General features: G+C 34.3%; 2 protein-coding genes across 4 annotated transcripts; one reads left to right on the top strand and one right to left on the bottom strand.

Moving 5' to 3' along the window:
* The first annotated feature begins 300 nt into the window (after positions 1-300).
* On the top strand, positions 301-2,160 carry LOC111998450 (small ribosomal subunit protein eS1). Its single transcript, XM_024030547.2, has 4 exons — positions 301-413; positions 577-762; positions 1,217-1,417; positions 1,815-2,160. Exons 2-4 carry the CDS (start codon positions 580-582, stop codon positions 1,908-1,910), a joined length of 480 nt encoding a protein of 159 aa, XP_023886315.1. The 5' UTR covers positions 301-413; positions 577-579; the 3' UTR covers positions 1,911-2,160.
* Positions 2,161-3,593: 1,433 nt separating this feature from the next.
* Positions 3,594-12,337, bottom strand: LOC136061041 (protein NETWORKED 1A-like). Of its 3 annotated transcripts, XM_024030542.2 has the most exons (6): positions 12,194-12,337; positions 12,037-12,109; positions 11,364-11,440; positions 10,967-11,244; positions 5,422-9,659; positions 3,594-4,973 (listed from the first exon to the last, which is right to left on the bottom strand). In XM_024030542.2, the coding sequence occupies exons 4-6, from the start codon at positions 11,067-11,069 to the stop codon at positions 3,837-3,839; spliced, it is 5,478 nt and encodes a 1,825-aa protein (XP_023886310.2). In that variant the 5' UTR covers positions 11,070-11,244; positions 11,364-11,440; positions 12,037-12,109; positions 12,194-12,337; the 3' UTR covers positions 3,594-3,836. The 3 variants fall into 3 exon arrangements, with proteins under 3 accessions (XP_023886310.2, XP_065626259.1, XP_065626260.1); XM_065770187.1 differs by lacking the exon at positions 11,364-11,440; XM_065770188.1 differs by lacking the exons at positions 11,364-11,440; positions 12,194-12,337 and having other exon boundaries at positions 12,037-12,187.
* Between the last annotated feature and the right edge of the window lie 5,397 nt (positions 12,338-17,734).

The following is a 17,734-nucleotide window of genomic DNA, read 5'->3' as shown; positions in this document are numbered from 1 at the left end:
TGTTGTTAATTAAAAAAAGGGTGTACCCAATGCAAAATCCTCCCACTTTTGATGGGTTTGGGAGAGGTTATTGGTAGGCAGCCTTACTCACAATAGTTTTTTGGGGAGGCAAATTCCTGGGCTCGAACCTGCAACCATTCCTTTTGGTGGAATGCACTTGCCATTGAACCAAGGCTATACTTCTTCCACAACCTGGAAATTTTAATGTATTTAATATTTTCCAGATTTTTATGTGTTCGTGCATACAACATGACCTCTGCTTTGTCTCCTAACAGATTGCTTCAGAAGGACTCAAACACAGAGTCTTTGAGATATCATTGGCTGACCTTCAGGATGATGAGGAGCATGCTTACAGGAAGATCAGATTGAGAGCTGAAGATGTTCAAGGGAGGAATGTTCTGACAAATTTCTGGGTGTGTGGAATTTAAATGGTTTCATCTGCTTCCAACATTGTTGATGCTATGATGCTTATGAAAAATCAGTCACTTCTGCTATGTTCGTACTTTATAAAACAGGAATGTTTCTAATGAAAAATATGTCACTTCTGTTATGTTCTTACTTTATAAAACATTTCAGGGAATGGATTTTACAACAGACAAGTTGAGGTCTTTGGTGAGGAAATGGCAGACATTGATTGAAGCTCATGTGGATGTGAAGACTACAGACAATTACACCTTGAGGATGTTCTGCATTGGATTCACCAAGAGGCGCCAAAACCAAGTCAAGAGGACCTGTTATGCCCAGTCTAGCCAAATTAGACAGGTTTGTATACTGTTACTTAACTAAAAAAAATTGTTTTATAGAAATTAATTTACAATTTGAGCAAAGATGGCTGTGTACTATATGTGACCACTGATTTGTTCTAGTGTGTGTGCACGTGTAATAGTATCTAATTAAAATGTTTTCCAACTTCAATGATCTAAACAAGAGAATTTTTTTTTCTTTTCAAGTTATTTTATATTTTTTAAACTGCTTGAATAGTGTAGATGTGGAGAATATAACAGATAAATTAATTGAGCCAAATGATGCTTTATAATTGGCTTTACATCCTAAATAATTCGTTGTCCAATGCCTTCTCTCCTAACTAAGATTGTTCGTGAACTTCACTAGGTTGAACAGCAAAGTATTTTGATGATTGTTTCATCTTTTTAAATTGCTGCATTCTAATATAAATTTTACCACCGTTTAACAAATAATGTTGCGTGTGATCTGTTAGATCCGCCGCAAGATGAGGGAGATCATGATCAACTCGGCATCATCTTGTGATCTGAAGGAATTGGTGAAGAAGTTCATTCCTGAGTCAATTGGCAAGGATATCGAAAAGGCAACCTCAAGCATCTACCCTCTACAAAATGTATTTATCCGGAAAGTTAAAATCTTGAAAGCTCCAAAATTTGACCTTGGAAAGTTGATGGAGGCAAGTCCCTCTACCTTCCTCTCTTTATTTGTGCGCATAACATTATACCAGTTTAACAATTAGAGCTTTGGCATTTGTGTTTAGCTTTGTTTCTGAAATCAGTTACTTCATGCCCCAGACAAATCCAATGCCTAAGCCACACCTAAATTTAGGTTCTGATTTTTCAGGATGATCAGATTTACTTATGCTCACCCTGTTAGTGTTTTTTTTTTTTTTTTTTTAATTAAGTTGCCTTCATCAAGCAACTTTGATGCCTGTCTATCCAGTTTATTATCTCTTTCTGAAATTTTTGATCATTTTCAAGTGTCAATATTTGACATCTTGATATGCCTCCTTTGTGTTTTAGGATCTTTTGAAGCACTCATGTAAATGTGTCCACTGTGGTTTGTCTATGCAGGTTCATGGTGACTATTCAGAGGATGTTGGTGTCAAGGTGGATAGGCCTGCTGACGAGACAATGGCTGAAGCCCCTGCTGAACTAGTTGGAGCCTGAATGAAGGATTCTGAAATTGCCCTTTAGCTTTAACTTTCTTGTTTTTTTTGGTGGCTCTGAGATTTTGTTGCTCGCTGTTTATGGAGAACTAGTTTATTTAAACATTCCTCCTATTTTGTTCCTACCTGTCAGAATGAGAGTGATTTTGTCATTAAGAGACATTTTTGTCCGTTTAATTTAGTCGACATTTTGTTATCTTTACCAACCAAATCCGTATGTAATGAGCATGAAACACTTATTTTCAGATAAACCCCTAGATTTTCATCCCTGAAAAGAAGTTAAGGGTGGGTGAAACTTTACATCCACCACCATGTGCAATAACATGAAACACTTTTTAAGTTAAACTACTTACTTAGGATAAAGCTTTACATCTACCAAGTTAGGTCATTTGAAGTTAAAACTTCTTGAATATTTTGTTTTGAAACTATTGCTACAAAATCTACGGGATCATCTGAAGTGACCATGAACTAATTTATCTAACTGTTCTTTATTTGACGATGGGCTAATCTAGTATTTTTCTATAAAAAATTTGATGGTATACATTATACAAGGTAGTATTTTTTTATAAAAAAAAAAAAATTAAATTCAAGTCTTGAAGTGGCTATATATAATTGACAGTTTGGATGGAGGGGAGAAGGAAGGGGAGTAAAGTAGTGTTATTTAAAAATATGCTAATTTTGTGTTAAATATATTTTACTTTATTCTTCTTCTCTTCAATTTAAACGGACTATAATGTCATTTTCTAATATGGTTTGATGCCCATATTATTTAGTAATTTTTAGTGTATATTAGTTTCTTGAAATTTTGAATTATAATAGCACTAATTTCAGCCGACATTTTTTAAAAACTTTATAGAGACGGATTTTCTAATTTTCAAATCTCGTCCTTTGTCACTGTTTTAAGGACTTGAGAAACTTTTATAAACAATTTATCAACCTGGAGTGGAGTTTGAGCAGCTCTCAGATTCTAGAAAAATCATTAAGTTTTTTTCTTTTTCGAAGTCTCCAACCTTGAAAGTTATAGGGTTGTAGGTTGGTGTTAAGGGACTGTTTCTCCTGCTTGACTGTCAAAGCTATCAATTCCACCTGCTAAAACTTTTATCTCAGAACACAAAATTATTGCAGGGCTTAACATGCTTCAAGTCGTGTAAAATCTAGATCCCAGCATTAAGCCATTAACTGACTTCTGTACTCAATGTTTTTAATCATTATTCAACATTTGAGTCTCTTAATGTCAAATAGATGGCCAAATTGGACAACCAAGTCTCAATTACAAGGAAATAGAGGACCATGTTGATAATAATTCTGCTAATCAGATCATTCTGAGTAAGGGGTTATTTCATGAGGCATCCACAATCTTAGTTAATGAGAACAAACTCAAAATCCTCCGGTTTACAACACTGTTGAAAATGTATGCCACAAAATAGATAAATTGTGCACATCAAATTCTTAAGTTATTAGAACAAGTACTAATAGAAGTGGGCCTTTTTAGTTAATATACTTGTTTTTGGCCAAGTGGGCTTCCTTCTTTAGCACATATTGGCCTCGTTAAAGTTGTATAAGACCATATGCGAGGACTTCCCATCTCCAAGGTGTAGTCAAGTCAAAATGAACTTGTTCAAGTCCATGCTTCTCTACCAGAGTTGGTGTCAAACAATGCCATTCGAGAAAACTATCAACCATATATAAGAAACTTATACTACCGAGTTCCTTTACTGATATTGATTGTCTTATAAATTAACAAATAAAATGCTGGAAAAGCAGCTTATTATAATTAGTTTGGTCCTAAATTCTTACGGTTCCTCTAAGCTAAAAGGCACAGTTTTTACAGATTAATCCAAGAAATGACCCCTACACATAATATTAGGATCATCTCAGGAGTGAAACTTACAGCTGATGGAAACATGCTTTCCTCTTGGTAATTACCTTAGTCTCCATCAGTTGAAGGTCTTGTACAGCCACAAAAACAAGACTTCTTACGCCTCTCACTACCCCTCCCTCCACTGTAAATAAAGTCTCTCAAGAGACTGCCTGTTCTACTTTCAGGAAATCGGTGCTTTCCTTTGCTTTTCTTTTCATCCTCCAATTTAAGCAGAACATACTCAATGTTTTGTAAATCAAACTGCAAACGTCCAATTTTTTCGGACCCTTTAGTTGCCTGTTCTGTTGCTCTCTTTCTGCGGACATTTCCAGCCTCCTCCAGCTCTACTGAAGGTCTTCCATCCAAAGATGATGAGCTTTCCTCAATATCTTTTGTCAATTTATCATTGACATCCACCAGCTGCAAAATAGCCTCCTCAACTTCCTGTAACTGTCTTTTGATTGTTTCATATTCAATGTCACTGGCCTTCTTGCTTCTCTTGTTCATCTCCACTCTCTTTTTCAGATCTTGTAAAGTTGTTTGAAGACTCGTCAATTTCTGAGCATCGGAAGCAAGTCTCTCCAGGAACTTTCCCTTGTTGACATCTTGATTTGGCTGTCTAACACTTGCAGATACCTCTAGCTTGTCAATGCCCAACTCCTTCTCAATCTCTAATTCTGAAGGGAGATCCTGACTCTTCTCCCCATCTTCAAGCCTGTGGCATGCATTAACATCTTCTACTGGTGCAGATGCATGCTTTTGTGTCTCATTGACCATTGGACCCTGGCCGCACTCTTGCTCTGCAGTTTCCCATAATTCAAGCATCTCATCATCAGCTCTACCATTATCTATCTTGCTTCTCCCATAGAATGAAGTATCTGAGACTTGATCAAGTGGAATATCTTTCATCAAAATCCCATTTTCAGGTTTAGTCCTCTGTGATTCCAGGCCTCTCTCTTGAGGCAATTTGCCTTTTGGTTTGAAGTCTTCAGTCTCTTTCATTACATCTTCTACTTTGATGTTGGTGTTTATGCTTTCTTGTGTTGCAAGCCTTTCCATTTCTTCCATAACAGTCTTTTCTACTGCTTTAATCCTAGTCTGCATCTTCTGCAAATGTGAGATTCCATCTGGTATCGCAGTCCTTTGATCTTCTTTAAGCTCTTGACAGCTGTTTTCATAAGGATGAATTTCCATTTCCTTGTCCTACAGAAATATGCACGTTAAATAAGTATGAGATTCAGCAAAAAGGCATTATACACACAATATCTATGTTGAAGGGCTAAGGACTTCAAGTCCACTTGCATGAGTTGCAATCCTGCATGTATCTGTTTCTGCATGCAGAAAATTTCAAGAAAAAGCAGGGTTTCCAATTATCCTTAAGTTTAAAATTAAATTTTGGAAAAAGAGGAGAGGGGGAGGGGGGGAGGGGTTAGGATTTGAAACCAAGTGTAAAAACTGAAGTGGTTGAATATCAAGTTCTTCATGTTATACAGTTCAATAAGGTTACTAAAATGAAATACACAGGCGTGGGTGCGTGTTGGTTTGGCATCATAGATTTGGGCTTGTTGTTTGGCCCCTAAAAAAGTTAGCACCAAGAATCAAGAAGCCAATCACATTAACATGATGTTTTCAAAAAAATGAAAAATAATACCTGTGTTTCTAGATTTCGTGCCACAGAAAGCTTTGTGTGAAGAAGGGCATTCTGCTCAAGAGAGGCTATATCATCTCCTAAAGAAGCTATGACAGGAACATATGCAGACAACTGCGCCTTCAGTCCTCCTATCTCACTTTCTAAGAAGCTAACTCTTTCCTTCATCTGTGCAATCTCCATACCTTTTGCAGCAGTTTCATCTTCAAGACTCTCACAAGCTCCAGCAAGTTCTTGAACCTTTTTTTCAAGTAGAACTTCACGAACGGCAGAAATCTGGAGATCAAAATAAAATGTTGCAGCCTCAGCATCCCATAGTTCAAATTCATCTCTCTTCTCTTGCAGCTCTGAATTCAAATTCTCTTCTCTAATCCTATGTTCTTCAATTTCTTTGTTTAATGTTGCTACTTTAGACTCCATATTCTCATTCACCTCACGAAGGCATTCAATTTCTTTTTTCTGAATTGCACTATCATCCAATACTTCAAGAATCTGTCTCTCTAGATTTTCCCTGATTAGTTTTGATTCTTCATGTTCCATCTTCAGGTCTTCAACAGTTCTGCATAATTCAACATTCAAGCTCTCTGAAGCCTTAAGCTTCTGTTCTGCTTCTGAAAGCTCTGTTGCCTTTTGTCTCAGAAAATCTTTTTCAACGGACAATTGAATGCATAATTGGTCATTTAAGTCTTTGGCTTCACTCAACTCTTTCCCTAACTTCACTACTGTTTCATTCAGACATAGATTTTCTTCCTCTTTCATTTCCACCTTCTTCCCCAACATACTAACCTCCTCCTTGAGGTCAACGTTGACAACATGGAGACTGTCAATATTTGCAGAAAGTGCTTCTAGCTCCACAGATTTCTCGGTTGCAAAGCTCTCAAAGACTAAAGCCATATTGCTGAGAGCTAATGCTTCATGAAGAATAGAACTATTTTCCTCTTCAAGAATATGCTTTTCCTCTTTCAGGTCAGAAAAACTCTTCAGCAAGGATTTCTTCTCTTCAAGCAACATTGTACTTTCTTTCTGCAATACCAGGCAAGCCCCCTTCGAAGTTGCCAGAGAAATGCGTAGAGTTTCCAATTCAGCATTTAAAACTTCCTCCCGCTGCTCACTCTTGCCCATTTCTGATCTCAACTGCATGTTCATCTCTAGAAGTTCGTGCTTGTTCTTTTGCAGCATAGAACACCGCTCTGTCATGACCTCAAACTCATGCTCAATGATCTTTTTCTCAGAATCAAATTCTGCACCCTCTAATTTCAGTTGCCCAAGTAAAGTTAAGAGAACTGAGTTCTCAACCAGCAGCTGCTGCTTCTCATCCTTGCTTGTCAACAGAGAATCTTTTAAATCCTCAATACCATCCAAAATACGCGGTACAGGTATATGCTCATACTCAATCTTATCTACATTCCCATTATCTGGATCAATTTGAATAGCCCTGAACACTTGATGAATTACCATCCTCAACTTCTGGATTTCATCTAACAAGAATTCTACTTCTACCTGTTGCTCAAGATTCTCACTCTCCAACTCTGAGATCAGTTTATCTGAAAATTTGGATGCTTCAACCTGTTTTTGACATTGATTTAGTAGAGATAAATTCTTTTCTTCCAAATCTTCTATAAACTTCTGAAGGATGAAAACCTCAACCTGAGCATTGACAGCTCTATCAAGTTCTTCTTCAAATTCCTTCTTCCCCAACCTACTTTCTTGTTGCAGGATATGCACTTGGTTCTCCAAACCTGCCAATCGCGCCTCACTTGACTGCACGTAACTTGTGTGCTCTTGCTTCTCCATGAAGATGTAAGCTTGCAATTCTTCTACCCTGCAAAACGTGGATTTTTTCTCCTTTTCCAGATCCGAATATTTTTCTTCTAATTTTGTAAACCTCCTTTCCAGACTACCCAATCTCTGTTCAACGTTTTCCAACTGAGATACCAGGGTGTCTCTCTCATTTAGGATGTTGGACTTCTCATTACTAAGCAACTGGCATACTTCTTCTAAGCTCTTAGATCTTGCCCTCAAACCTTCAAGCTCCATATTTGCACTGGAGAGTGAATTCTCCAGCAAGGTGTTCTTCTCCAAGAGCTTCTGCAGATTCTCAGTGACAGTTTGTAACTGTGAAAACAGAGTAGCTTTTTCAGAAACAAGTGTGGATTTTTCTCCTTGGAGAAACTGACAGGACTCCTGCAAGTTCCCAACTTTCTCTCTGAACCCTTCCAACTCAGCCATTAATCCTGACAGGGAACTCTCCAGAACAGCATTCTCTTTTGAAATTTCATCCATATGCTTCAACTTCTCATGTAGGGCTTCTCTCTCGTCTTTTTCCCTTTCACAGACCTCTTTCAGGTTTGAATTCTCATCTTGTAAGTCTTTCACGGATGACTCAAGGCATTCAGGATTCAGACCTACAGATGCTACTTGCTCCATAATAGCCTGGTATCTTCCATTTGAGCCCTTGATTTCCTTCTTTAAATGCCAAATTTCCTGCTGGAGAGCATTGCTTTGGTCTGCTTTTAGTGTAACCTCCTCTTCGAGTTTCTCTTTCATTAGCTTCAAGGTAAAGATTTCATTTTGCAGATTATTTATTGATATGGTGGAAGAAAAGTTCATTTCATTCAGGCTCCTGTTTTCTTCCTTAACCCTTTGCATTTGTTCATCCATCCCACGTTTGCTGATCTCCAAGTCCTTGAACATCTGAAGCCCATTTTTAAGCTCCAATGCCAGAGCTCTCTGCTCCTCTTGAGATTGAGAGTGCAACTTCTGCAAATTTTGGAGAGTGGCTTCCACTTGCTCAAACCGTGAGTGTTCCTCGTGCATTAGATTTTGTAACTTTTCCAACTCACCATGCTTTTCTGAAAGTTCTTGGTCCTTCACCACAATCTTCTGCACCAGATTGTCTGCCTCTGACCGCAGAGATTGATTGGATCTCTCCAACTGAAAACACTGTTCTTCTGCACTCTTTAATTTTGCAGCCCCTTTCAGAAGTTCACTATTCAGTCGTTTGGCATCCTCTTGGGCATGAAAAAGTTCTCTCTCCATCTTCTCTATTATCTCCAAGCACTGCTTATACTGAAATGCTGCAGATTCTTTCTCTTCATTTAGTTTGGTAAGAGCTTTCTTTAGTTCCTTAACTTCAGTTTCAGCTCTTTCAATTTGCTCATTTAGCATTCGAGCATTCTCCTCAGCAAGTGATATTTTAGTCTCCAGAACTGATATCTTCTCAAGACATTGTTTGTAATGAAGAAGACCTGCCTCCTTTTCAGCCTCTAATCTAGAAAGTTCTTTATTGAAACATTGAGCTTCAGTTTCTGCTTTAACAGCTCGCACATTGAGTCCTTTTGCATCATCTTGGGCGACAGATAACATATTCTCCAAGCTAGATATCCTTTCTAAACTCTGATTGTATTGAAGAAGACCAGCATCCCTCTCAGCTTCTAACTCAACAAGGGCTTCCTTCAGTATTTTAATTTCAATTTCTGCTTTGCTTGCTCGTTCATCAAGCCCTCCAGCATCCCTTTGGGCTTGATTAAGTTCTCTCTCAAGATGAGATAGCTTCTCCAGACTCTGCTTGTATTGAAGAAGGATAGCTTCCTTTTCAACCTGTATCTCTGCTAGGGTTTTCTTTAAGGTCTCAACTTCTCTTTCAGCTTCCCCAGCATGCTGAGACTTGGAAAAGAAACCATGTTGCAAATTTCGTTCACTCTCTTCTGCTTCATGAACTTTTGGGTCTTTTCTCATCCTTCCTTCAGCAACATTTGAATTTTGTGCCACTAGTTCTCTTGACCCAAACATCTCATTGAACTGTTTAAGACCCCTTTTGCTTATTCCAGTGTCAAATTCTTCTGAACGCTCCCCATTCCTTTTCATAGTTTGTAAGCTGGTTGAAGAGAGTCCTAGAGCATCCTTGTGCAAGTCATTTGGGTCTAACAATGCACGAATTGGATGTGGCATTTCTGGTGTATGGGGATCAACCTCAGGGCCTGAAGAACCTGAGGGTGAATCGTCAGCCAGCACATAAGGTACTTGGTTGGGAAACACTTCTGCCATGGTTCGATGGGCCTGGCGAAGCTCCACAGTTGCATGATCATACCTCTCAGCTAATGCACGGTAGGCTCGGTAGAACTCCTCTACCAGTTTCATAAGTTCTGGACGTTTCTTGTAGTACATTTCTGCCCTCCTTGCAAAAGAATCTGCATCTTCTTCAATGAGCTTGATCATTGCTTTGACCTTGGCATCCATGTCTGTATCAACAGATTTAGGGTCTGTTAAGAATGTGGCCTAAAATAGCATAGAGATGATGCATGTGCATTACAAACATGCATAGAGCAGCACGTCCACTTGTTTAGCCATCTTAAATTTTTTTTTTCATGGTTAATAATGCCATCAAACCTTCCTAGATCATGTTCCATGGAGAACCATGACTACTACCTCTTAAAAATTATAAAAGTGGATTAAATGCCTATTAATTTCTATGATGCACAACTCAAGGGTGATTATTCATTGAATTATTAAGATCTATGTTTGTATGCATAACATGTGCCAGCATAAACAAGAGGATTCCTGGTTGTAATAGCATCTGGGACATTACAAAGTTTCAAAATTATCAGTAGTAAAATGTAAAATGAAGGGGAAATATGTAATTCTGCTTATAGCTTAGAGGCGGTTTCAAGTTAAACCTTAGAATTTAAAATGTTTCAGTTAAATCTTGAATTTTCCAAACCAATATAAGTTTTTTCCTTAATGAATGACTATAAACTAAAATTCACAAGAACTCAAGTAAAGTGTACTTGAGACTTACCTTGGACACTAACAAACCATCATATAAATGCCAAATGGTGTTTTAGTGCAAAAGAACTCACAAAAAGTTGCATTTTCATTAAACTATGTTTATCTTTTGGGTTATTTTAGCCATTTTCTAAGCTTTTTTTATGCCAAAATGCCACCTGCAATTCCTATAAAGATTTTTTTTTTTTTTGGGGTAGATTTTAAGTATACTTAATGTTAACTTTTGTAACTTTTAGCCAACTGTGATTCACCGAGAGGAAAAAAGGAGAAGGGGGGGGGGGGGGGTGTTGAAACTATTAAGAAAGTTCAGTTTTTTAAATTAAAACTTTTTAAAGTCTAACAAGGGGGAGAATTATATATTTTAAGATGAGGTGAAGTAAATTGCAGTATAATTAGAAAAAGAGACATTGTCATTCAAGTCCATTTCAATAAGCACTGGGGTTATGAAGAAAGTAACAAGAAAGAAAGGGCAATATATAAGAATGTACCAACAAGAATGATTAATATATTCAAAATTAAAACAAATTGAATACAGTGTATTCTTATAAAGAATTGTTCAACAAGCGTTCCTCATCATATGGTTAAGTTCTTATGGATGCTTAGTTGAAGATTTGTGTTAAGTTGATTTGCAATAACCAGTTTTAGTAATTAGAAAGCAACCGCCATCAACAAACATGAAAAACAACAGATCTGAGCAAGAAACAAAAATTTCAAGAACACAGTGATAGCCAATTAAGTCGTAAGGAAAAAAAAAAATCAACACCTGTAAGATTTTCCTGAAGCCATTTTGAATTCTTTGGGCTAATGTGGCTGTCCCACCACCAAGAATATAAGCGTCTAGACTCAGAATGTAACAAGGTTGCCATGACTCCAGCAAGGAACAGCAGTGCAACTGGTTTTGACTTGGCAAAAGCTTGGTCTTTATACCAGTAACAAACTCCTAGGTAATGGATCCAGGCCAGAATATCAATTAGACAAAGCACAACACCCAATTATATGCTAAATGATGCTTTGCAGCTTTACACCTCTCACTTCTTGCACCTAGACAGCAAGATCATCAAAGAAAAAAAAATCAGTGTAAGCAAATTTTAGAGTTTGTTCTTCAAAATCCTATTCAGTTCATATAAGCTTCTTCAGATTATAAAGGACAATATCACCACCTGCTTAATTGGACACAAGTACAATGCTTGAATAATTGCAACCCCTCACTTCAGTAGCCTTCAAACAACCAAATCAACTGCTCCACAGAAAAAAAGAGACAATAAATATCATATCTTCAAAACTATAAACAACAACAACAAAGCCTTAGTCCCAAAACTTTTGGGATCAGCTTGGATTCACAACACACTAATCTGGGCTGATCACATGTATTCTTCTCCTTCACTTGATCCAGCATGAAGTAACAGATAAATCATGGGAGTGCTGGCAACCCAAAACACAAACACCAGGAACGCATAACTTGAACTACCCACAATCCAGTAAAAAGCATCACTAAAATTACTTTGATCAATAAGTACACCAATAAATATGTATACACACACACATACATATGTATGAGAGAGAGAGAGAGAGAGAGTTTTTAACAAGAGGAGAGACTAAGTGAACAGAAAAACTATGTACATTGAGTGAATCTAGTAGATATGTATATATATATATATATGCATATGGATCTCAATAAAAACGTAAAATATGAATTACAGTGCTGCTTCATGATCAGCAACTGAAACTACCATCAGATATGAACACAAGATCAGCAATAATTATGAGCAGACTTGTCTCAGCAGAAACTACAAAAAGACTGAACCTTTATGAACCAAAAGATCAAGAACTTACCAAGTGAATGAAATCCAGTGATGGGTTCTTAATTCTTATCCAGCAACCAGAGCAACCATCCAATGGAACAAAACTACACACATATTTTAAGCAAATGGGAATCAACCAAAACTGCAAAAAGTGAATATTTTGGAAAGCATTTGGATCAAGTACACACCAGAAGAATGAAACTTGTTAATGGGATTTTAGCCCGCAGCTGTGATGCTTAAACTCCAGCTGCCTATCATCCTTCTCACCCCATTTTTTTTTCTCTCTATTACTCTCAGACTCTCTCTCTTTGTCTCAAATGGGTCTTTTGCATTATATTCTGAGATTTGTCACAGTCACTGATGACCCGTCAACTGTAAAAAGAATACAGACACTGACAAAAAACAGTACCAAGAAATATTGGAATTATTCTTACTTTATAGAAATGAAAGAAGGAATTTGCTAATCTTAATATATATTTATATTTATTATAAGTCTAAATATAGAACAAATTTACAATTTTTTTTGTGAACTCACAATTTTTCTTTTCTTTTTCATAACTATTAAAATAACATATAAATTAATAATATTATTAATAATCACAATTTATCACCTTAAATATTATAAAATTAAATAAAAATTGTGTCGATAGTATTGTTGTTCTATCTATTTTATATCTCATATATAATTAAAATGTTTGACTTTTTTGTTACTTTTCTAATATATTTTTTTTTTGAGAAATTGAAATCATAATACTACTTTTTTTTGGCTGAATAATAATCTTATTGTTATACTTTGCAGGTGTGTGTAATGTTGTGTGCATCCAAATCTAGGAGATTAAGACTTTACTTGCCTAATTAATATTGTAACTACTAACTATTTAATTGTAATGAATGAGATAGACCTAGTACACGCTCATTTTCTTTACTCTTTAGTGTCTTTGCTGTCTCCTCAGTCCTGTCGTTACTTCCAAGTGTACATGTTTGGTGGGTGCAAAGTTATCTTGGTGAACTCAAATGACTGATGCACCCTTCATTAACATCCTTTTCTCTTGTCACACCCTTGCTTAGGATCTCAATAATGTCGTTTCTTGGGCTTTTAAAACTTTGTTTTACTTTTGTCATTTGGGGTTTATCATAATACAATTTTTTATTATTATAGGTTAAGGTTATAATAAGACGGTTCAATATTTTGTGGGTTTGTACATTTCTGATTGTTCACTGTACACAATTTTTTTTTATGCCCACCAAAAAAAAGGAAGGCTACAACCACAAACCTTTCCTTCTGTGGGGGCCTTGAGGTTCAAAAAATTTGACTTACAAGAGACATTAATAAGCCTAAACTATAATAGACACTATAATATAATAGTTATTCTTATGATTTAGCTATTTAATAGTTTGGTTATACTTTTGTTATAGGGAATATGGAATAGTCATTCCTTTTGAATAACTAAACTTTAAACGAGGAATAACTATTCATCTTTAAAGATGTTGTAATAATTATTCTTTAGTAGGTGTATTAATTTCTAAAATTAATATATTTCCAAATAAACATACTTTCCTTATGTATATAACAATTATGAAAATAAAAAACACAAAAAATAACCAATCTCTCTTTAATAAAAAATAATCAATCTCTCTTCAAATTTACAAAATATTTTTTTTTGGAAATATAATTATATGAGGAAGATATTTCCTAAAATATATCTTAAATTTTATATAAATACTTTCATTCCATCATCTTCAAGATTCTATTATTGTGATGTCACCAAATAAATGAATAGTAATGAGTATTCTTATTCCTATGTAATTACTGTTATAACTTTAATTATTTTTATAATAAAAGGATTCAGTATAATTAAACTAAAAATATATTTACTAGTTCATCAATATATATACTAGTCAATTTTAGGATTACATTCGAAAAATAATTATTTTAATCAAAGGACTTGATGACTAATTGACCATTGACCTCTTGCTATGCTTCGATTAGAAACTTCACAAAAGATTAGGATTTCCCGAATCTAAAATGCTTTAAAGACTGATAAAAATAAATGTAACATTCCTATTCATCATCCCTATCAACAGAGTGGTTACATCATTAATTCTAATTTAATAATTGTTGGTATTCTTTCATTACACAAAAAATATATATTATTCCTTTCAATGGAAAAAAAATAAAAAATAAAATTCTAATTTATTAATCAAAGTCCACATGCAATTCAATCCACACTCCATGCTGTGAGCATATGATATAATATATTAATATATACACGTATATATATTTGTAGTTGTAATAAATTAATAATGTGTGGGTTGAAAGCAGCCAAAATGAATGATTTAGATCAAGGAGCTATATTCTATATTATATTTAATCGAATGCAAACACATCATTAGAATTTAGATTCTCTATCACATTGGTCTTCAGTTAAATTATTGGAAATTTGGAATTTAGAATCTTGATATATTTTTATATTATTATTATTAAGTCTTTCAACTATTATAATAAAAACAGTCTCAAAAAAAAAAAAATATTATAATAATAAAAATTGGATATAATAAAGTCACCTTTCCAGTGTGGGCCATAAGCCCATCACCTTTTAGTTGGTCGGCCCGCCCTTTGGACGGTGGTGCCACCCCTGTCGGCACATTACTAAGAAAATTCAAAACTTAAAAGTTTCTAACCTAACCATCTTTTTATTACAAAATTCTGGAAAGTTTTAGACTTTAGACCAAGTTAGAGAAATGAACAATGAGACTGCAATATGTCATTATGAGGGAATATCATGAATTCAAATCATATCATTATAAGAAAACAAAAAGTGGTGCCTACACAATTTTTGTTGTTTCTATGACCACAACCTCGTGTGATTTTTTTTTTGCTACAATTATTATTATTATTATTATTATTTTACTTAACCTTTTTGAGTATTGCAAATTATATTTTGGAAAGCTCTTTTGCATGCATATTGCCAAAACCTCTTCTTTTGAGATTTTTATTTATTGTTTGTACAACGGTCATGTGAGGACTATATATAGAATACACAATCCAATGAATAACAATTGGATTTTATAAATAAAGCTTATGTATAAAAAGTTAAAAACACACATATGTAATAGAAAATATATGCAGACAAAAATACAAAATTGTGGATGTATGCCTAATAAGTTGAACCACGTTGAAAACTTGTGTTGTTTTCTCTGTTTTTTTGTTTTGTTTTGTTTTGTTTTGTTTTTTGTTTTTTTTTTTTTCACAAACTAAACCCTTTTTAATTGACTGAAAGCAGTGCCAATTCTATAGTATAAGCAAATGAGACGGTCGCCTAAAGCCCTAAATGAAAAAAAGGTCTTCAAATTTTAACCTATAAGATTATTTCTAAGCCCAAATATTAAATAATAAACAAAATAATATCTTTTTATCAAATGAAAAAGAAGAAAAAAATGAGAGAAAAATACTACATCCACAATATTTTTCATAACAAATCCTAAGTAGTAGGTTATTATTGACTATCATTGATTAGCAAAAAAGTAATTTCAATAGTAGATTCAAATTAGAGATAGTAACAACTCAACATCTAAGATTTGTTGGGAAATTTTGTGAATGTAACACTTCTAAAAAAGAAAGAGCAATATACAAAAAATTTCACAACAGTTGAGTTGACAAATTTTTACTAGTTTTTATTTAAGTTCATCATTAACATCATATTTTTATTTACTATTATCAATCTACCATATCAAGTTCCCTAAAATTAAAAAAAAAAAACCACATCAATAGGTTTGAATAGTTTTGTCAAATATTTTGTATATATATACTCTCTCAAAAAAAAAAAAAAAAATCTACATAACTTTGCTTCTAAAATAAGGTAATATATTTAAGTAATATTATTATTTTTTTTGTAGAAAAAGTCATTTAAATATATAAAAGGCATCAATTCAATTTTCACCTAAGGCTCTCAAATGCATACATTAAGCTAGACGTAATTGAAATGAGGCGTGAAAGGAAAAACTTAAGCCAAACATAACTGAAAAGAGGCGTGAAAGGAAAAAATAACTTAGTTTTTTTTTTTTTTTTAAAGATTAAGCGAATATATCACCACTTTTTTAGAAATCATCATCACCTATTTTTCTTTTTAAAAAATACTTTATTAGATTAAGTTTAAACACAATGAATTATCATTTTTATGACAAGATTATAGTACAGAAATTTGAAGCATATATTGTTAGTTTGAGTAAACTCAAAAGGTTCACCACTCTTCTCAACAAATTTGTCGGCACAACACAATCATTAGCTTTGCTCGTAGATAAGATGTTTCCCTCCAAGGAGGATCACATGTTTTTCTAACATAAACAAGAATAAGAATTTTTTTTTCTTGATGGACCAATATTACATGGATATATGAGTATGACATGACAAGAGGAACTTATTGCTTAGTACTAACTAAACGAGAAAAGAAAACCATAATTGCGGTTGAGGAATAAATTAAAGTAAGAAATTGAAAACATTACTATGACTTCAAGAATCAAGAACTCAACAACTATTATTGTTGTTGTATTAATACTTTTTATCTCTAAAGATAATGATGATTATATGATTTGATTTCTCCTATGGGCCATGGATGATTCTTATGATCAACAAGGTAGTTTTGAAATATGAGCTCCTGCTAGTTTAGGCAGCTTATTAGTCCTTGTATGTTATGTACCGCAAGAAAAATCTTGGTTATATATATAGAGTGGTCATGAATCATGATAATCTGGCTGGTTTTTGCATCATCACCGTTGATTCCATGTTCCTCACATTTACTACCACTTTGAAAAATCAGAATCATTAGGGTCCACAAACCACGTGGGTGATTGTTTAAGTTGAATCAAACATCCTAACATGAATGTACTTGTCCTGGTCCTCTTGTCTTGGACCACTATTGTGCAGAGGAGTTGGTAACCTGGGTTGGAATAATGTTTTATTTCAAAGTATTATCCTTGTGTAAATATGGCATTCTCTATTTGTTTTCTCTAAAATTTCAATCTTTCTACTAATCTACTAAAATGATATCAAATTTATAGAACATTTTTATAATAAAGATTTAATCTTTCAATATTGATATTATATCATTATCATACCTTCAAAAAAATAATTAGAATTTTTTTTGAGAAATTAGAAATTAAATATCCAATATATATAGAAAGTGAGAAGAAAATCTTGCTCTACTCTTGTCTCTCTTATTTTCCCATCAAGTTTAGATTTTGTGGGTTCCTTGCTAATAAAAGCAAGCATGCTTTCAATGGGTCCAGGACATTATAGATATCATTAGGATAACGAGTTTTGTTAATGTATATTAGCTTGTTAAGTTAAATTAACTATTAAGAAATGTGAATAACTTAAATGCCGGAGAGACTTTGAGATAATCACTTCGTACCAAAAGGAATTTAGAGGAAAGAAATGTCGTTTTCTTCTTCAATATAAATGGGAGAAGCCTCTCCAACATCATTTGGTGGGTAACAGAGTTGTTTGGAGGGACAAGGAAATGACAATAGAATGTATTGGAGGATTTTCGAGAAATATGTTATTCTCTTCTCACTCTGAGCATTCCTTCCAAAAATTATTGGAGGAATACTCTTTTTTTTTTCTTTTTTTTTTTTTTTATCCCCCCCCTTTAAAATATCAAATACACTACACACACACACACACACAAAAAAACATTATACTTGCTCATTTTTTTCTATTACATTCCATT

The sequence above is a fragment of the Quercus suber genome, unplaced genomic scaffold (assembly GCF_002906115.3).
Source record: "Quercus suber isolate HL8 unplaced genomic scaffold, Cork oak 2.0 scaffold_3B, whole genome shotgun sequence".
NCBI lineage: Eukaryota > Viridiplantae > Streptophyta > Magnoliopsida > Fagales > Fagaceae > Quercus > Quercus suber.
This window is presented reverse-complemented; position numbering and strand designations above follow the sequence as displayed.